The sequence below is a fragment of the Rhinolophus hipposideros genome (genome assembly GCF_964194185.1).
Source record: "Rhinolophus hipposideros genome assembly, chromosome: 1".
Classification (NCBI taxonomy): Eukaryota; Metazoa; Chordata; class Mammalia; order Chiroptera; family Rhinolophidae; genus Rhinolophus; species Rhinolophus hipposideros.
In genome coordinates this window covers 105,529,050-105,550,017 of record NC_138047.1, presented here as the reverse complement: position 1 = coordinate 105,550,017, position 20,968 = coordinate 105,529,050, and the positions used below count along the sequence as shown (strand labels likewise).

Below are 20,968 nucleotides of genomic sequence, written 5' to 3'. Positions count from 1 at the left end.
AAGTTTGGGCCTAGATCCTTTTGAAAAAGATTTTTACAAAGCCTCTGACAGCTTGTATTTCACTACACTGTCCACTATTGTATGGAATGGTGAACCTGAAGACAGGTAGAGAAGCATTTCTAAAATAAAGCACAAGAAGCACCAAACCTAAAGGGAAAATCTTTTTTCTTTATGGATTTTTAAATACATCTGGATTTTCTTTAAAAAGTTTACAATAAATATGTAGCTCAATAATAAAATGGATGAAATACCAGGAGGCCTTACACCACAAATGAACGTCCGATAAACACTTGCAAAAGTATACTATCTCACTAGGAATCAGCAAAATGAAAACGAGAACATTGCTTCTTCAAGTTGAGATATTGCCAAATGTACGTTGAAGTTCCCGTTTTTCCTATCTTCACCAGCTCTTCGCCGACTGTCACCATTTCACAACCATCAGACTGGAAGTTGCTTTCCACACAGGTGACTGCCATTTATACTCTTCCAGCAGGGACCCTCTGACCCCGTGTGTTAGAGATCATGGGGGTCAATACGCTTTTCTTCTGCAAAGAGGGGACTGCAGAGCCCCTTTGGGGGGCTGTGACCTCTTCTGGGCAATGGGCTGTGAATGGAAGCCCACCTGTTATATAGGCTCCTCTCCTTTCTTTCCCTGTTACCATCATGGAGGAGCCCAAGTGGTTCGGTTGGTACAGCTACAAGGTAAGACACCCCCAACCCCCGTCAGACTGGGGACATGCAGTGTGAACGAGAAATAAACACTTGTTTGGCTGACCAACTCGTTGCAAAATATCCCCCAAAAGTCACATATGCAACCATTTTTCTAAGGTGTAGGCCTACAAATAAAACTGCTGGGCACTAATACAGAATCTGGCACAGCACTGGTATCCCCTAAACAAGAGTGAGACCTAGCCTTCCCTAGTTTCAGAGATACAGAAATAAAATCTAGTTCTTCCCACCCACTAAGCGTATATTTACAATACAGTTTTCCCCTCGTCCCGGGCTGCTCAATATGGCAGCCACCAGGCACATATAGGTAATGAACACTTGAAATGTGGCCAGGGTGACTGGAGAACTAAAATTTTAATTTAAATAAAAAAAACTGCAGCCGTCTGAAATCTTTCCATTAAATACATCTTGTTTTGGAAGGAGTACATCTCATGGTAAATAATATAGCATTAAAATGGAAACATGCTATAACTTTAAAATACACACTCGATTTCTGAACTTTATTTTTAAAAAGTTTAGTATGTGTATACACAAAAGATTTCAGTCAACTTGATTGAAAATGTTTAACATTTTAGATGGACTGCGTCACATATGTTTAATTTCACCTGCTCTTTTCACTCTTTTCAATGTGGCTACTGGAAAAGTTAAGGTTACATATAAGCTCACACTATCTGCTTTAGAGTACGTCCAAATTCCTTAGCACGGTACCCCATCCCAGCTCGTCTGAGTGGGACCTGTGGTCGCTAGAGGCTCTACGTGTTGCAAAGAGCCTCATATATGAGGGCTTATCAAGGTGCTTCCTGCCTAAACACTGTCCTATATTCACTCATCTGCATGTAAACCCGGTGAATCGGGTGTTATTGTTCCAAGCTTAAGTTTACTTACTAATAAAATTAGTCACTGCCACTTCCTAACGTGATGGATCTTGAAGTCAGTTTCTCCCCAGTCCCCTCTTCTATTCATCCAGTAGCCACCTGTGGGAGTCCGTGCCTACGACAAATCTGCTCTCGCCTGATTTGCTCTCAATGACCAAAGGTGACAACTTACTAGACTCGACCAGTAGGATAAAAGGATAATGAGTCATTGCAACTCAGATCACCAGCCAAACTGCTTAATTCAAGGAACTCGCATCTCCCATTTCCCTCAGCGTCTGCCAAGATTCATCTCCAGTCTAATTCTTTTTTCCCTCTTTGACAACTTGGGTGCTGAGATTGACATGAAAGAATTGTGCCCCCTCCAAATATCCCCACTCCCTCCCAAATATGTGTGGGATCAATTACATTTGGATAGTCACGTGGTCCCGGAGGCTCAATCCGGGCACTCTCCCATCCAGGCCCCCATCCCGGCTGAGAAGCTACATGTGGAGGGCAGGTTAAGTGCCCCTGAGAAGGCCACTGACCATGTATGAAAAACAAACACTGCTGCCCAAACCAGCACCTCTGTGGATTTCAGCCAAAGCAAACCAAAAAAGTCGCCTGTCCTTCTTTCAGGGTGTGCAGGTTAAAGAGCAGTGCGTCTAAGTCAGAATACACCCTGGTGGAATTCTAAACACCCATGCTGGGTTGCGTGACGCTCCTTCGCTTTATGTGGTTCATACAAGACAGTCTGCTTAACATTTGAAATGAAAGGCAGAGAAGATTGTAGTTGCTTCAACAAAATTTACTCCAACTTCTGTATCTAGCTACAGACGTGTTTCAAAAACAAAGCCGCAGACACACAAACTGTTAACGCAGGACTTATAATAATGCTTGAAACATGTTATGCGGTGTTTCATGTTTTGTGCACGTTGACTGACAGATCCAAAAATTAATCCAAAGGCTGAGCAGCATCACGCCTTCATTTTCTGGGATGGCTTCTATCGTGTGTCCTAGAAAAAGCGGGAGCTTTTGAGGGTTAACACATTGTGTTCAGTTTAGTTCAACAGACAGCACTTGACCCATAACAGGGGCTCACGAAATTGTTTGGGGCTCACATCCGTAAAATGTAATTGTGAGTAAAATATAATCTATTAGAGTATACTTAAGAGTTGTTTCTTTTTAAGTTTTCACTGTCATATCATAAATATAACAAGATCATCTCATTTCTGATCCCCCAAAGAAATTCTTTAAAAAGCCTAAAATGATTTTACTAGTATTATTAATAAAATTTCGTGAGTAGAGGTCCTTCAAAACCAAGATGAAGAAGTATACAAACATCCAACACAGTCCTGCTACCTTCTCAATTTTGTTAGAAATGACATACTCATCTCATGACACTTACCTACATGTCAACAAGCTATTTCCTAAAGTTCTTTACATAGGGAAGGAAGACAGCCAAGTTTTGCTTTCTCATCTTTTACGACTCCAGGCGCCCTCTTAATTCCTTAACAAGCACTGTAGTTCTGAAAATCCCCCGAAGCTTAGCTATGTCTTCTGCTCACAAGTTAGCTCTGTACAAGTACATACGCTGAGGTTAGGTAATACTTGAAAAACAGTTGATGCTGCAAAGTGTACACATTTCATGCCGACACTTAACACTCTGACCTGATTCATGGTCATCTTTCTTGAAAGGTCCTGCCAAACCTTTCAGGAAAGATGCTACTAAGTAGTGAGGTATAGAGGGAAAAAACAAACAAAAAAATCAGTCTGTTCTCCTCCTCTGAATCTCTCAGGAGGCTCCTTTCACGCCGGAGGTACAAATCCACGCAGGGATAGATAAAACCTTCAGAATATTCTCTCCTCCGCAGTCAAGAAGTCCACAAGCTCCACTCCCCAAAAAGCACCAACCAGAAATGCATGGGGATGAAATACTGTAACGAAATGATCCACAGGGGTTGGTTTGTATGTTTGTTCATACAAATCAGACCCATCACTTACTGTGCTTTTATTATCTAATAGTGAGATCAGAACATTATAAAAAGGTACTTTCAAAATAAATTTTCTCGAATAAAAAACATTTTTATATTTTGCAGCTTACTTAACTTCAGTACAAAATAGGAAATCAGAAAATTAGCTACTGCGGTTTTCATACGGTAAAAAATATATGTGTACACACATGTACACATACAAAAAAAATCCAAATTTCAATAAAAGTTAACCAATCAGCGTAACGACCATGTACTGAATTATATATAAGAAATGTTGATTACCTGTAACTGAGAACCAACTACAAAGAATTGCAATCCCACCTATCAGAGGACAGTCTAACATTTTCCCAAGTGGAGAAAAAAACAAACAAGTCTCTGACTGACTACCCAAAGCAACAGAAATCTCCCTTGTCTTTTTCGGTGTAACAGCCCCTAGTTTCATTCACTACCCCCACACATTCCTTAAGGAAGGAACAGTCCCCACTGGGAGGCAGACACAAGTGTTGGACCTGCCTGGTGGCTGAGCCATTCATGTTCTGCGTGATGCTTGGTGCTCAGCGGAGTGGGCAAGTGAGAACTAAAATCCAGTCTGAGCTGTATTCGCCAAGCTGACTATGTGCCCAAAAGCTGTGCGGTGCAGAGGACAGGCTTTTTACTTATGCACAGGCAGGTGCTGGAGAGATCAGCCCGTCCTGATGTCTGTGGGTAGAGAGGGGAGTTCTTGGAGTTGCGTCCTAGGGACAGTGAGGCAGAGCATGCCTACGGCTAAGATACATTAGCAGCAGATGAAACTGTTACTGTCGATGAAACCCAGGAATGGTGTGTCTATAACCTCAACAGAGATGGGGGATATTTCCATTTTGTTGATGCCTGCCTGTTTTTAGATTTTCATGAGGGAAAACCTTAAGAGGCCTGAAAGGCACAAAAGGAAAGGGTTAGGACGTGAGTGGGGAAGCTACCTTATTCCACAGGAGGGCCTGTTTGGAAGAATGGCAATGGGGGAGTGGGTCGTGACCTGGGATAGCCGTGTCTGCGGTCTGTAAGTGATGGAGGAAAGGTGTGCAGCCTTCACCCGTGGTCTACGGATGAGTTCCCAAATGAAAACTCGGTCACATTAAAGCCACAACTGTCTTTACAATCTGACCTTGAATTATCTTCCCAAGTTTACCTACGTTATAAGAAGCCTGTTCATTCGCATTTTTAATTGGTTACTTTGTGGAAGTGGTAAGGGCAAACAGGAGACTTAATTTTAGCTTATGTTCCCTTTGTGACCATTTCTTTTTTGATTTTGCAAAGAGACACATTCCCTCCCCAGCTGTCATAAATTAAGATATTTAAAGAGAACGTAATAGTTTGAAAATGTTTCTTTCTTTTCTACCACCTGCTGTTGAAGTAAGAAATCCAGGCAAACTGTTGGAATCATTCTTTAAAACAGCTCCCCAAATAAGCACAGCTCTCTGTGGTATAAAGAACACTTATGAATATTATTGGGGAGGGCAGAGGTCAGGGATTTAAAAGAATGACCTCTTTTCTATAACCAAATTTAAGGTAACACTAGAAAATATAATTTCCATTGTATACCAAATATTCAGGAGGCGAGTCAAGGCCAAAAAAAGTGGTGCGCACACCAAAGCACGGGTTTGATTCTTCAGTAGCATTTTGTCTGTATGGATTACAAAAGATTGGTATCTACTGAGAAAAAGGGGTGCCAAACAAAGAAAAGTCTCAGATCCCCCTGAAAATCTGTTGCACGTTTCACTTCTCTCCAGAAAAATGCATATACTTAAATTTGTGGTTTTGTTCCAGGGGCTTCAAACACCTTCCAAGTTCCAGTCACAGATCTCAGGTCACGCAGGATTCCTGGTTCCCATCATTCCCACGAGGGGTCCGAAGAACTAAGGATCCTTCCCCACTCCTACAATCTGTATTTCTCCTAGTGAGTCAGGGAGGGCAGGGAAACACCCCAACCCAAACCAGAGTAAAAAGAAAAACACTGCTTCCAACACCAATTTGTGGCTCATTTGCCCCTGGAAGAAAGAACATCCCAATCTCTAGTTGCTTCTATCAAATGTCGTTGGCCGTGACTCATCCATTCTTCCTGGTCTTCGTACAGCCGTCCACAAAACCAGCACTTGAATATACATTGTGCGTCATCAGGCAAGGAACCCACCACCTGATAGTTGTTTTTATGAACTTTTTTAAGTTTCATTTTCAACATCATCTGTCTTTTTATTTGATTGGCTTCCTCCAGGTTCTGGTAGGTCAGCCGCACATGATGCCGTCTGATGCCTAACTGACACCTAGTCCTCTCTGATAAGACGACTTTGAGGACGTTGCCTTTGTACTTGTTTATTACCTTCATCACATTGGTCACTTCTGGGGAGTCAACATCTGGATGGTTTAACACTATGACGGGCTGGTTCCGACGGGGGCATTTAATCAACTGGTCTGGTTTGGCTGCTATCAGCCGCAGCTGCCTTGCAACCTGAAAAATCGAAGGGTCCTTGAGAAAGCGGCTGGCCTCAGCCTGAATCTTGCTTTTCTTCTTGGATGAGTTCACTTGTTTGCTTTTATTTTTACTTATAGAAAGACTTCTGGGAAGCAGTTTTCCCTGCTTGCTCAGTTCACTGCTTCCCTGCAGACCATGCAGGGGGCCAGCTTTTTTCGCAGTGGTGCTACAAAGCACACTCTCTTTTCTTGGTTTGGGCCGAAGAGTTGTGTCAAGGTTATGGGACATGTCTACTGGCCCACTTTCACTTGTCAGAGACTGTAAGTCTGAGTTTATCTGTTTCGCTGGGCAGAACGGAATGGGTTTTATCAACTGGGTCTCACTGCAAGGGATGACGGGTGCTCCACACGTAGCCTCTATCACGTGGGCATCCTTGGAGGAATTAAGGACCCTCAATACTGCCCCCTTGGGGATCAACACTGGAGTAGCAACATGAGCCTTCCTGGTTCCTCGGCTTTCAGTTTTCCCACTGCGGCCTCCTGCAAACTGTGGATACGTGTGCTTACTGTGAGTAAGCTGTGTACAAATACCACTCACATCCCGAGGTTTGGGGACAGTCCCCGAGGGGTAGCCAGTGCCAGTGAATGACACATTAATTTCTCGAACACCTTCAGGGGTAGCTTTCTCAGGTACCTTTGCTGCCTGCCCCACAGAACGGCGATGTGCGTTATTTGCAGCCAAAGATGAAGGCTTGCCACAGGATTCAATTAGCTGAGCTATCTTTCTGCGCAAGAGTTCAATTGACTTTATTTTGGATGTTGAACTATTCCACTTCACGCCTTCAGGGACGTCTTCAGATCCAGAGCTCAGAGAAAATACGGATGAGATGACCGGGCCCTCGTAAGAGTCACTGGTCCTTTCAGAATTCTTTAATTCCAAAGGTTTATCCCCAGGCTGTTGAGATCTGATTCTGTCTTCTCCGGTTATGTTTATATGTAAATACTCACTTCTACGGTGGCCTATAGTTGAAACTGCCTTGTATTCCTCTGTCTGGCTGTTTTGTACCTTCCTAGTAGATGGAACCATTGTCACAGGAATACTGATCTCACTTCTCGATTCCAAGTCACTTTTTCTTATGGGCAATAAGCCCTTTTCTCCCAAGAAGGAAATGGCTGCTGGCGACGCAGCAAGAGGAAGTAATCTCTGTGGATCACTGTGTAAATTTCTTCCCTCTTCCGTGAAAGAAACAGCAGCTTTATATGGAAAAGGATCTGATGCAGTACTGAGACCCCATAAGACACTGTTCTTGTCTACAGATGATGGAGAAGGACGTTTTAAGGCAACGGGAGGAAGAGTAGTTCTATGTGGATACATGTGGCTTTTTTTCTGCAAATACCCAACTCTCTCCGAGTTGAGAAAGGACTCTCGATAGCTGTGCACACTAGAATTTGACATGAAAAAATCGTAAGACCTCATCCACTTCACATTTTTAAGTTGTTTCTGAACTGATGATTGAAGATTATCAACACCACCAAATTGTCCAACATTCCTTCCGATCGTTAGTGACTTTGCTTGTTCTGCAGAAACTATTTTTTCTTGCTCATTCAATCTCTTCTCTTTAGCCGTCCGTTCAGAATGCCCTCCATCACCCCCACCAGCTTCAAGGCTATTATTTTCTTCCAGAGGAAACAGTTTCAGAACAAGCTGCTGTGTTCCATTGACAACCTTCACATCTATCAACTGGGCTAAACAGTTTGCGGGGACCACCAGTTCTGCCGGCGCCACAACGGTTAGGGGCATTCCGGGCTGAACGGGCTCTTTGGCGGGAGACAACACTTCCACCTCCACGCTTTTGTCCTCGAACACAGTGACTTCATTTGGCTCCAACAGCGGCATTTTATTTGGAACACACACCACATCTTTTTGGTGTTCCTTTGATTCAGGTAACGACCTGACATTGTGAGTTTTGTCTTTACTTGTATGGAGGGAGAATCTTGAAAGCTGATCTGACAACTTACTCTGAAAAGCAGGGCTTGAATCGGAGGCTTTTAACAGCTCCGTGTTTTTCGACGTGCTGGTTCTCTTGGGCTCCAGCTTGGCAACAGTTTTGGGCGGCCGTTTGCCACCAGCCCTCTCGTGAACTCTCCTCCTGTGTTTGACAATGTAATCGTTTCTGATGGCACCATAGTCACAGTACTCACACTGGTAAGGGAATATGCCCGTGTGTTTCACCAAGTGCCTCTGAAATTCCCCTTTGGTGTAGGAAATGTAGCTGCAGTGAGAACAAATGAACTTAATCTCTTCATGCTGAAGTGTGTGCTTCCTGTACTGCAGAGGGTCCTTGGTGGAGAAGCGACACTTGTCACAATAGTATTTGCCTGGTTTAAAGTTCCTTACCTTGAATTTGTGATTGCCAGGACTTGAGATGGTTTCCATTTTATTTCCTACATGAGTAGCGCTGGGATTACTGTCCCCCAAATGAAAGTGAGGAGAAGCCACACCCAGGCTGCACTGGAAGCATTCGTACCCGTCGTCTTTGGGGCCTTGCCCGGTGCCCTTTCTCACGTCCTGAAGAGGGATTTTATGCACACTTTTGCACTTGACACACGCGGTGGTGGTCAACATGGCAGCCTCTGCCTCTGAGCCTTGACACAGAAGAGTCTGAGCATCGTGCCTATCTGGCCGAGTCGCTCGATTATCAGCATTAGGTTGTCTGGGCGACATGGTCAGGGAAGTATGTCCATTCACTTGTGGAGTAAACAACTGCTGCCCAGTGTCCTTCATCTTCTTTATTTGCATTTCTAAACAGAGTCCACTGAAAGCCAGAGACTTCACATGATAAAATCCTTCGGAGGCATCCCTCACTGTGCCCTGTGATTGGCAGAGACGTGGGTACCTCCTGGGAGCATACTCAATTGTCGGTTTTCATATACCACCACAGTCCGTGCCTGGTCCCCAGATGTGATGGTTTCCAATTCTCTGATGTTTCAGGCGACACTAAGGGGAAAAAGAGAAATCATAAAGCACGATGGATGCATGAGTTGAAGGGCTAGCTAAGCTACTCCCAAACTTACCCTTTATGTCAATGACCTTGGGGACTTATGCTAAATGTCAACATATCGTGCTTTTAGACACATGTTGATAGTAACACACAATACAACAGCTGGCGAATGACAAGCCTAAACTGGAAATACTTTCAAACTCAGCCCCCGAAAAGTCACCATTTTAGACCAACTGCAAATGTGAAGGTACCGGGAGCAGGGGACTCACTGCTGTTACTCAGAAGAGCCTTTGATCAGTGACAGTTGTTTTCAAGCATCACTGAGTGCACCTAGCGATTTCGCAGGGATAACTTCAGATTAGCCTCCCAAACGGTACAGGAGGCTGTCACTTCAGCTTCGAAACACACAAGTCATCAAGCATTGTGGCCTGCGCTTTGGCTCCAGCCCCCATTTGTTTCTACAGTAGAGCCGATTATCAGCATGGATCCCACACGCTCCATTTGTTTCCACAAGTGGTACGTCCACACTGACACTACCAGAGAGACACATACTCTTTCCTCCAACAGTTCAGCATCCATCATGTGCCAGGCACTGTCCTAAGTGCTCAGGGCAGTGACCAAAAGCAAATCAGTCCATACCCTCAGGAGGGTATGGGGGGCAGCAGGTTATATATTGATTTGTCAGACCGTAATTGGGAACAAAATACCATAAAGGAAGACAGGGGGCAGAGGGAGTGACTAGGTGATGAAGTTGTGGGGCTTGGGGCTGGAGGCAGGGACATCTGGAGAGCCTGTGAGAAGCACACATTCAAGCAGAGACCTCAGGGCAGCCAGGGGTGCGCTCTGTGGCTGTTCGGGAGAAGGGGTTTCACGCCAAGAGAAAGCGAAGACCTGTGGGAAGTCGGTGTGGAGCACAGGAGGAGCAGCAAGGAGGCTTAGACGGGGGTAAGGAGCAAGGAGGGGAGGGCAGGAAAGACAAGGAGATCGTCAGAGGGCGGGGACTGGTGAAGGGAGGATCTAAGGACGGTAGCACGGATATGGCCTTGCCTCTATGAGCGAGAACCCGGGCACAGACCGGAGCAGAGACGTGACACATCTGTGAATCATCTCCGGCACCAGCCTCCAGCAGCTATGAGGACACGTCTGTGAGGGTGCAATGAGGATGGCAGGGAGGCCTGGGGGGGCAAGAAGGTGGCTTCGATTCCACAGGAGAGACACACATGTTTCTAGAGCAAGGGCCACACTATGTGGAACAGTGACTACTTTTTATATAAACATGTTATCTTTAAAGACACTTTTTCCCCCCAGAGTACACAGAATTAGGAGCTGCAAAAAATGTTGTGGTTTGGGAATCTGTTAAAAACCTTTCTTTCATGACCTTAAAAAAAACCACTTCAATCTTTTGAGTTTCAATGCTTTCATTTGGCTACTAGATTAAGGCCGCGTCTCTAAGTCCCCCATGGTGCTGGCATGATGAGTAATGCTAAGGAGCAGGAGAGAACACTTGGGAAGTTTTCGAGTGCTTCTCTGAATGTCAAGGGGCACTCGTAAGCGCTTGCTCAGGGATGGGCAGCGCTGCAGGGGACAATCCATGGCCCCCTCCTGGTGCATGGCCACCAGGCCAGGAGCCACACCCAAGCCCGAAAGGCCCATCTGCCGGACAAGAAGATCCCTCTGCAAGGTCAAGAGAAACAGTGACTGCATGCTCAGGTTTAGCATGGAACTTGTTCTTTAAAAGCATTTTCGGAAAGCATCATAAGAACATACTATATTTGATACCAAGCTTTCTTTTCTTTGGCAGTGTTGTCTTTTCCCTATGTCGCTTTTGCACAAGATAGTTACCTCCATTCAAAAGTATGCAGTCAAGTCTGGGGACATCTCGGGGCTCAATCAGCCTTGCTCTACCTGAAATGTGTATAATCCTCAGACATTAAGCAGGCAGAGGCCTGGGGGGGACGGGGGGTAGGAATTGCAAGGCACCATCTATCGGCTCAATGTTCACACACTTACCTATGCAAGGGGACCGTGAATAGGACAGGACACACGAATGCCTCAAACTGGCAAAAAGAGAATCATGGGCAAAGACGAGGACCTCCATTTTCCTGCAGTCCTGGGATATACAGCAGGTAGGACTTTCAGAGGACTCACTAGGAGCTGACGACTCCTTTCCAGATTTGTACAGTGGCTTTGGTGAAGGGAGACAGTGACATAGGCAGTGACACCCAGAACTTCTGCTACTGATCAAGTGCCTTCAGGCCAGCTGCCCATTGGCATGCTTGCTCAACGAGGTGACCCCGAAGCCCAGTCTGACACTGCCGATCCCTGAAATCAGACGTTTTATCATCTAAGAACGCTACTATCGTCAGCATGTTCGTGTCAGCATTTTCATCCTCTTAAAACGGAGAAAGCCATGGCTGCAACTGGAACCTAAGAAACCCACAGGCCCAAAGCCTGAAGGGCTGGTAAAGGGGACCTGGTCCAGTGGTTCCCGAGCCTGGAGGAGGCCCAGACTCAGCTAAAATAGACAGTCCTGGGCTTCACTCCGAAGTCAGTGAGTCTAAATCTCGGTGGGAAGGGGAAGGGACATTTGTGGTTTATAAAAGCATACCTGCCATGCAAGTCTGATGACACCCAGTATCAGAAACAACTGTTTGAAAGTTCTAGCAACATTTAAGTCCTTTAGAACATCTTCACCAATTGATGCTCTAATGTTGCCGTAAATAAAACCCTTTCCTCCCTAGGCAGCTAATTGTTTCATTACATAGTTCTCATCGTCAAGACTTTATCCTTAAATGAAACTGAAAGCAGCCTCCTGGTAACTTCCTTTCTTATATCCTGACTCTGGAGCTACAAACAACTTCATTCCGCTCGCTCGACAGACTCCTGTTAATCGGCATTCTCTTCTCTCTCCAGTCCTTAGTTCTCAACTCTGTACAAAGATTTGCATTCCAGTCGATATGTACGTCTCTCGTCTACCAGCCTCATAATCCTACTAGTTACAGGGGGGCAGGGGAAGAAAAAGAGAAACAGAAAAAGCAGCTTGCCTGCCTGGCACGATTTGCATAGCAACTCGTCCAACGTAACACGTTACACATTAACCCTAAACAATCCTCAAATCACAGAATGAGATTCCTCCCTTTGAAACATCACCCAAACCACGATTCCATTCAGACAGTTTCAGTCTTCCAGTACCTTCCCCAGCTCCCAACATTCTTCAAAAGTCACAGAAGGTGGTTCTGCCATTTCCTCTCCAAGTCCTTTTAAAACTCGGAGGTGCCATTCCTGCTAAAACTGAAGACCTAACATGTAAGATAGGCTGGAGGGTAAGATCATGCACATTAGCAAGCAGTGGAGGTCATCCTGATGGAGGCAAGTCCCTAGGGACTTAGCCAAGCCACCTAGAGCGCCCAGGGAATGCAGAGTCCCCTTGGCGGTGCTTCCACAAAACCATCTCAGCAGTGGTTTTGAGTTCAGAATCCAAAGCCGCCAGTGCCAATACGAAGCATGCGGCTGCGCTTAGCAAACAGTTTACGGGGAAGGCCAGACATCTAGGCCATGCAGTATGACACCTGTTAGAAAGTGTGTTCTCGACTTCTGAACCATTCTCAAAATAATGCAATGTTTCTATGTTAGTCCAGGTGTCAGGTGTCTTTAAAACAAGTAGACAGAGTTCTCTTTGGCCTTTGGAACTTGTGTGGCTTGTCAAGGGGGAAGATCTCAGCTGGAACACCCAAGCCACAGGTAAATAGACCAAGTGGCATGGAAGAACTCATGTGGCTTTGGTGATGGACTTCCATGTGGACAAGTCCTGGGGCCACAGCAGGGACACCTGCCCCCCCCCCCATTCCTCTATGGTTCACATTCACGCCCAACCAGCTGGGTCCTCCTGACATTACTGCCCAGTGGGTTGATGACCGAGGATTCCGGAAAACACTGCAGACAAAGTGCCGTGCGTGTGCCTGACACCCAGAGGGCGCAAGTAAGTCACTGCTGACATCACTGTCAGCGTTCACCTGCCTGCTGGATTCACAACACCTGTTACAGAATGCCTGGCACTCAAGCTCCTAGGACTAGAAACAAACCTTCTTTAGATAACTTAGAAGGGTCCTCAAAAACGCAGAAAATACTTAGTAACTTCTGATGCAACGAAGATGGTCAGTTAATATTAAGTTGCCTGTTTGTTTTTTTTTTTTTGGTGTGTTTTTTTAACAGCACACAGTGAGCTTTTTAATGCAGAATTCTCTACAGCCTCAGCCAGATGACAGGCACATGCCAGAGGGATGTGGAACAGTGTGTCACAAATGTGCATTCTCTAGACCATCTTGTCTTTTCCTGGGAAAAGGCCTAAGTGCAGCATTTGCTTTTGATTTTGAGCACACTTCCCCTGATTTCTTAAAGATTTATTACGGGGATATATGGAAAGAAATAACAGGTTTCTTAGAAACCAGTTCGGTGAAATCGAGAGCTATAAACACCATGAAGGATAAATACTTATTAAAAAGAAAGCTTTGATTTCCAAATACTGTAAACAACAGAATTAGGACAGAAATAAGTAGTATAACAGTGTTTAAAGCTACAGGTTCTAGAGTCAGATTACAGGGCTTTAAATCTGAGTCCCATCACTTTTGAGGTGTGTGACCTAAAGCAAACTGTCAGATTCCTCCTCTGTCAAACAGAGACAATGGCAGTACCTACCTCACAGCACTGTCGTGAGGATTAAATGAGATAATGGGACTATAGTGCTTAGAGCTAAGTTACTTACATCAGAAAACTGCTAAAAATATTTTCCATTTTTTAATGGAAAAAACAGAATGACGGGTGGGGGGTGGGTGATAAGGGTAAAGGGGATCAAATATATGGTGATGGAAGGAGAACTGACTCTGGGTGGTGAACACACAATGAGATTTATAGACGATGTAATACAGAATTGTACACCTGAAATCTATGTAAATTTACTAACAATTGTCACCCCAATAAATTTAATTAAAAAAAAACAAAAACAGAATGACGCCGATCACAAAAATAACAAGCTTCTTAGCTGCCTGGCAGTTACTCTTTCCAAAATATATACTGAATCTCATTTTATAATCTTCGTTGTTATTTGTTTAGTTGTATAGCCTAAAAGAAAAAGGACCTGTGAGGAAAAACCATCCACCTTAGCCTTACTGGCTGACAAGTGCTTACACTTACCATGGAGAAGATGCTTTAAGTCCAACTTAATTACAACTTAGGTTTACGTACAAGCTAGTTACTGAACTACCTTTTCCTCTCCCAGCCCAGTTAGATGATGAAATATCCTGTAGCAAATGAATGTGTCTCCATGTCAGATGTTCACGTGAAGAGTAAGAAAAGCGGCTGGCCAATGACATCACATAATACTTCTGTTCATGAGAGATGCCCACCCAAATCAGTATTAGCTGACTGACAACTGCATCCTTTCTAGACAGAGAAGCAAATTTAGGAAGCTCTCTGCAGAAATCCCCTCATCAGGGCGCTGGCCACATCCCGTCACAGGGCAGGGCTGCTGCTGCTCTACCCTGGGATGGAGGTGGAGGGTCTGCAGTTCAAACTCAGATTCTGTGCCTTCTCTGCTGGGTCCTGGGGCAAGTGATTTCTCCTATTCCTTGTCAGGCAAGGAAACAGGCTTTGAGATCATCCAACTTAGAGGCATTAAGAGAAACAAACTAGAGAATGTAGACAAAGCGCTCAGCCCCGTGGCACAGGCCACACAAACAGCACCTGCTCCCACTGTGTGCTCAGCCTTAGCGAAGGCTCTCCTAAATATCTTCCCGTCACCCCCATTTTAAAACATCTTACCCGAAAGTGCCCAGACGCATGTGGACAGGTAACAGCCGATCAGGGGAAACAATTCAGCAGTAGGTGCGTAAACTGCTCGTATTTCCCCAGTAGGATGGTACTCAGGAAGCTGTCCTCACTCAGCAAAAACTTTTTCAGACCATTACAAAGAATCAGAATTGAACTGAACGGTAAATCTACAGAAGGAAACACATCAATCAACTATTAGTTTCTTTTTGGCAAACTACCTTGAACTTAGAAATGACTGAATTCCAAACTGATGACAAAAAAACACTTCCAAATGTTGCTAACAAACGTACCACCTTTGGGATCCTAGATTTTCTTCTGAAACCCAGGGGTGTAACAGGAGGTAGGCACAGAATGGGGCAAGAGTGCTGGACAAGAGAGCCCCCGCTTTCTGATACCTCTGCTTTCCAGGTGAAAAGTCGAACAGTGGAAAGAGCAATGATCTTGGGATACCAAAAACAAGACTCGACACCTAGGTTTTTGACTTAGTAGCTCTGTGATGCTGTACTTGTTAACCTCCATGTGTACAATGGGAATAAATAATGCCTAATTTACATGGCTGACATGAGGAAAAGGTATATATCCAGATAGCAGGTAATCTTATGCTTGGCACCCAGTACATGTTTTGTCAACAAGTCAGTCAACGTATTTTTGTAAGACTCCTTGGAACACAGAAGAGTCAAGTAATCTCCAGAGAAGCAGAAAACTCTTAGCTTAACAAAGGGACCTGATGAGATTAAGGTTTTATGGCAGCAGGAGAGCTGGAGGGAAGGGTCTTCCTCCCCACCCCTCAGTCTACAAAGGAGTTAAAGGAGTTATTTTGGGATTTACTCCACCCTGTAGAGCCCATCCACTGAGACTACTTCAGAAAACAAAGGAAGTTATCATACAGTGTAAAAACAAAACCATTTAAAAGAAAACCTTTCAAAAGAAAGAATATAACCAGTGCTGGAGTTCTGAAAGTCTAAAATGGAGAGTTCTATATGTGGGGGTGAAAAGTTAACACTAACAAGGGCGTATTTGTTCCTTAATAAAAACTCAAGGTAATAAACAAGGTACTATGACAAGCAATATTATAAAATTTAGTTATTAAACACACCTACTGACTTCAGGTCTATAATGGTGATAAATTTTTGTTATTTCCTTTTTTTTTAGCCTTTAAGAAAAATCAAAATTTCATAAAAGAAATGGATTAAGAGCTGAAATAAAAAATGCAGTCAAACACAGCAGAAGTATCTCCCAGAAAACCAGTGATTCTTAACCTTGCTGCATTAGGGTGCCAACTTATGATAATATGCCCAGGATGTTACACTTGTTTTTTAAAGAGGTCCCTGGGATGGTCACCCTACTTACTGCACACCAGAATTACCTGGGGAGCTGTTAAGAAGAATGATACCTGCGCCCCCGTTTGTGATCCTAACGTACAGCCCAGGCTGAGAACCACCACCTGACATTATAAGGGCAGAGGAGGAGCGTACAGGAGTGGCAAGAATATCGACAGCCTGTGCAATCTCTTCTGTGCTTAACCCACTCGTGGGTGCCTAGAGGCAGGACACGGCCACAGCCTTGCACTGTAATGAGGCGATTAGGCAAGTACACTCTGGGTCTTAGCCCTGCTTAGCCATGTGACCTTGGAAACATCATCAGTGAAGCCCTCTGTAAAGTGTGTCATAACGGCAACCACTTTGTAGGTTCTGGGAACTTCAGATTTTCCTGGAACAGTGCCCAGTGTGGTGTGAGCCCAGGAAGGTCTCATGCAGGACTGTTCCACTCCACCTGAACCTGGCTGCTGTCTTTAGGGAGTGTAACAGGAGGTGGAGAGAAGTGGGTGGTTTCAGTAGAGTGGTAAATGCTACCCAGTGGTCTGATCGGGATGCTCAGTGGCTGGCTGTGTTTGTCAATCGGAGCACCTTGGCCCAATCAGGTGGAAGGGCTACCTACAGAAGCAGATTCGTACATTACGTCAACATTGCTCAAGGTACACTTTCAATTACTTACTTCTTATAAGATAACAGATCTGGAGAAGCTGTGTGGCTTTTCTAAGGTCACTAAGTTGGTCAGCTGGTATCTAATCTAAATTCTTTGCCTTCTGCTACCCACTGTGAGGCTGTGAATAGAAGTCAACAGTATCTGCTGTGCTGGGCACTGTTCTTACTTCCAGCCTGGAGCCATGGAGCTGCACATGTGAGTCGAAAGCATGGAAAATCACAGGGCTCTTCCTTCTTAGGCAACGAGTCCTATCAGTCTCAACGTCAGGCCCCGCAGACGTCTTCACTCAGAACCCTGGGGGCAGCGAGCACTGCACGAAGCGCCCTGCAACATAAGCCAGACACTTGGGTTGAAGCCCTCGGACTGTGTACCAGTCTCCTCCAGGCACTTTTCTTCTAGAAAACAAGGGGATGAGCCCCAGAGTACTTCTCAAGCAGGGGTGTGGGGCAAAGTCACATAGGGTTTAAATTTCTTCCCAGGTGATTCTGATGCCTCCCCACCCCTCACCCCACGATGAGAATGTCTGGATTAGATGGTCTCTAGTCGCTTTCACTCCAAGGACGCTTTCACTCCAAGGACGGATTCTGGAAATTGAAGTTGGCTGATTTGCATGTGAACAAAGAAAATGCAGTCTATGCCAGGTAGCTTGAGAACAATCAAGACTGGGAAAAACTCACTGCTGAGGATCTTGTTTAGAAGTAAACAGTAGGGCTTGGCTGCAGAAGACACTCAATACATATTGGTTGAATGAATGAATGATTCAAAGAAAGAAACGTCAGACTTTATGGCAACAATAAAAACATTTTTTGTTCTTCCTTACACAAAAACTGGCCCAGATTGCCTTACTTAAAAGCAAATAGATGAGTCTTTATTTTTTAATTGCTATTACTGGATTTTTAAGAAACCTGTATTAGTTTGGCATAACACATCAGGAGAAGGCCCAGTAAATCAAATAATGCCCTCCTTTGACTGTTTTCAAAATGCACTTGCGATGAATGTCATCAGCCTAACATAACTGGATAGGTACAAAAGTGTTGTTTTTCAAAGGCTATATTAGACTCAAGATAAAATATAATAATAAAAAAACACATCCTAGGTTAAAGATAACATGATATCATACAATTTAAAGGGCTGAACATTCTATTTGCATTCTGCTTAAAGAGACTGGTGTCTAAATAACCATTCGCTGGGCTTCCAGAACCCTTGGGCAGTACATCCTATTGTGTACACACACCACAGACTGGGTTGAACTTTGCATGTGTGACTCAGAGGAGATCAACATTCCTATTCTCTCTGCTCTTCTATAGGAAAGTACTCCCAGCTCTGGGAGAGCAAGGTCTGTCGTCCTCTTGGTGACTTCAATTCTAAACTTAAGGGACAACGTTTAAGGATTCTAACACAACATTACAGTTTAGCTTTTTAGACTTTTATTTCCAAATAGGATAAAGTGCCCAGTATTTCGCTTTTTATTTTTTTAATGATAGGTTGATCAATTGTTCATTATCCCACTTTTTAAAGTCTGGGGTATTTTGAATGGGATGTGAAATATCCAACATACATGAGGGACTTGTGTTTTCTTTCATTTTCTCCTTTGGCTTTCCTTTTCTAGTTAAGAAATTTTCATTCTTTTGCACTTGCGTTGTCTCCCTCCCTGGTCTGAAACAGTCCAATGACCCTAAGGCAACAAGATAAAAGGGCAGGCTGGGATGGGGGAGGTCCCACAACCAGCAGTATCAGCATTTGGAACAATTCAAATCTTCACCATCTATCCTTCCCCTACTCAGCAATAGGTGCACAGGTCTTCAGTGGACAAGCCGTCCCTGGACACACATCCCAAAACGCCCAAGGAAAGACAATGCCAATCTGGTTTTCAAGTTTATTGTTGTCACACTCACACAGATGGTACACATTATCCGAGGCAAGTCCACATCGAACAGCGTGCGTGCTACAAGGGAAGGCGCGGTACACTGGGGTTCCACTGCGGTCTCCCAGGGGTTTCTTCTACAGAAAATCAAAACACTTCAGCTCCTACCTCGGAGGCCCGCCCGAAGGAGGCTTTAAAAATGGCCTCCTGACGACACTTCCTGCTTGGAGCCGACCGGTAGAAATTTTCCCAAGAGATGCATCATTTAAAATGCTGGGGGCGGGCAGAGGAGGCCGGCTCTGCGGCTCCACAGCAGCGTCCGCGGCCCGGACACTGCCCCCGGGGTCTCGGCCCTGTGCATCGGGGCGAGCCTTGCACGGTCGCAGCGGCACAAAGGCAGGCGGGCAGGGGACGCGGGACCCACACCCCACCGCCACCCACCCGGGCCCCCTAGGTCTGCGCTGCTCCCGCACCCTCCTCGCCCAGCATCCCTGCCCCGCGCCCGCGCCCGCGCCCCTCCCCCGCCCCGCACCAGGCCCGCAGTCCGCCGTCCACCGGCCTCCTTACCACGAAGCGGGCCCAGGACTTGGGGAGGCACGCGGAGCCGCGGCCCGCACCACCCATCCTGCCGGCACGGCCTCTTTAGGAGCCCGCTCCCCGCGAGCCCCCTCCGCACCCAGACCCCCCCTGCCCCCTGCACGCGCACCCAGAGCCCCGGCCCTCGGGCTCAGCCACTCACCCGCCGGCCGGTCCGGAGGGGCGTCTGCACCGGGGCCCCAGGCCGCGGCCGCCGCGCTGTAGGTCCGCGGTAGGTCCCTACTCGGGGGCGGAGCCCAGGTCACGGCCGCGCACGCGCAGTGCTGAGCCCGGCTCGCGGAGCCCGAGGCCCCTGGGGCTGTGCCGGTCCCCGCCTGGTGTCAGCGCTACGCAATCGGGAGACCAAGCCCTGGTCCTGGGCCGAGAGCTCGACCCAACACGTGCACCCGTGGTCCGAATGCCCACAGCTCCAGGAGCCTCCTTGCGAAAGGAGAGCAGATTCTGCTGTCGGCGTCGGCCCAGCCGACTCTTCGTGGGCGCCTGCTGTGGGCCCTGCCAAGCAGGGGCGTGTTTGCCCCCTGCCCTCGTGGAGCTTGAAGTGGAGCGGTGGAGGAATGAAAGAGACAAAAGGTGTCAGGTTTACAGTCAAAAATTCCTCCTGTCCTGACAGTGGCAGTGAATGAGATGGTCTTAAAAGGCCTGGATTCGAATTCCGCCTCCCCGACTCCTTTTCATCCTAGCTGCGGGGACCTTGGGCAAGGAAGTCCCCTGACCTCTCTGAGCCTCAGTGTTTTCATTGTTGAAGGTGGGGAAGATGAGACCCGAAGCCCAGAGCCTCATCTGTTACGTGGGTAAGATTGTGAGGGTCAGACGAGACAACGATTGGGAGAGTCTGGAGATGGTGTGAGCTCATCTAATGTCAGAGATTTTTTCCTGCTTCTTGGACGCCAGTAGCAGTTCTGGGAGCCTCTCCCCACCCCCTACCCTCTCAGGCGCTCACTTCTGTCCTTCCAGCAGGAGCATGCATTTAGAACAGACTCCTCACAGAGGAAAAGAATGGGACCATATCGCTCGAGTCCCCATGATCGGTAACGCAGATGCTGCTCCCTACAAAATAAAATTGCTCCCTAGAAAGGGCAGATTGTAGCAGGGAATCGGAGTCACTGGGAAGCACCGTTTCTCCAGAAATAACAGCCGAAAGTTTATTTCAAAGCTCCGGAAAGAGCAAAGCTGGCTTCCAATACTTTCCTGTTGGAGGCTAGAGGTCAGAGTGCACGGACATCAGCCAGAAGCAGGGAGGAGATGCAGGGCTGGGGCAATTCTTCAACACGGAGACATGGAATTCAGGAAACAATGTCAGCTTCAGGATCAGTGGCTGGATAGAAATGCCCAAGACTGAAATAGCAAGAGCTGGGCAGGGAATGCCAACCCAGAGATGGAGCACCACCAACAGCTTCTTCCCCTACTCTATGCTGCAATACTGGACCTCATGGCTCATAAGGGAGCCCCCTGGTCCTCTTATCTCCTAGGGCTCAGAGAAGCTAGTGGACCTCTTTTCAGAAACACACATTTATGTACAAAGAGCTCATACCCACAAGAATATGACAGAGTTCAAAGTCTCCCCCAAGAGTGAGGTGGACTTAGGAAGGACACTGAGAATCTAAACTGGCCACTGCCTGGAAATCTCTAGTGGCAAAAGGAACCAGGCCAGGAAAAACTGTTAGTTCTAAG

The 20,968-nt window shown here is 46.2% G+C and overlaps 1 protein-coding gene across 2 annotated transcripts; it reads right to left on the bottom strand.

The window, feature by feature from the left end:
• Nucleotides 1–2,373: 2,373 nt before the first annotated feature.
• Nucleotides 2,374–19,546, bottom strand: ZNF518B (zinc finger protein 518B). 2 transcript variants are annotated; one of them, XR_013995239.1, is made up of 4 exons: nucleotides 19,440–19,539; nucleotides 16,846–17,160; nucleotides 14,842–15,017; nucleotides 2,374–9,020 (listed from the first exon to the last, which is right to left on the bottom strand). XR_013995239.1 is itself a non-coding variant. In XM_081078165.1 (4 exons), exon 4 carries the CDS (start codon nucleotides 8,820–8,822, stop codon nucleotides 5,592–5,594), a length of 3,231 nt encoding a protein of 1,076 aa, XP_080934291.1. In that variant the 5' UTR covers nucleotides 8,823–9,020; nucleotides 14,842–15,017; nucleotides 17,003–17,160; nucleotides 19,440–19,546; the 3' UTR covers nucleotides 2,374–5,591. The 2 variants fall into 2 exon arrangements, 1 of the variants encoding a protein (XP_080934291.1); XM_081078165.1 differs by having other exon boundaries at nucleotides 17,003–17,160; nucleotides 19,440–19,546.
• Between the last annotated feature and the right edge of the window lie 1,422 nt (nucleotides 19,547–20,968).

Coding starts and splice junctions, on each gene's coding strand:
- ZNF518B (XM_081078165.1), bottom strand. CDS start 8,822: ATGCAAATAAAGAAGATGAAGGACACTGGGCAGCAGTTGTTTACTCCA.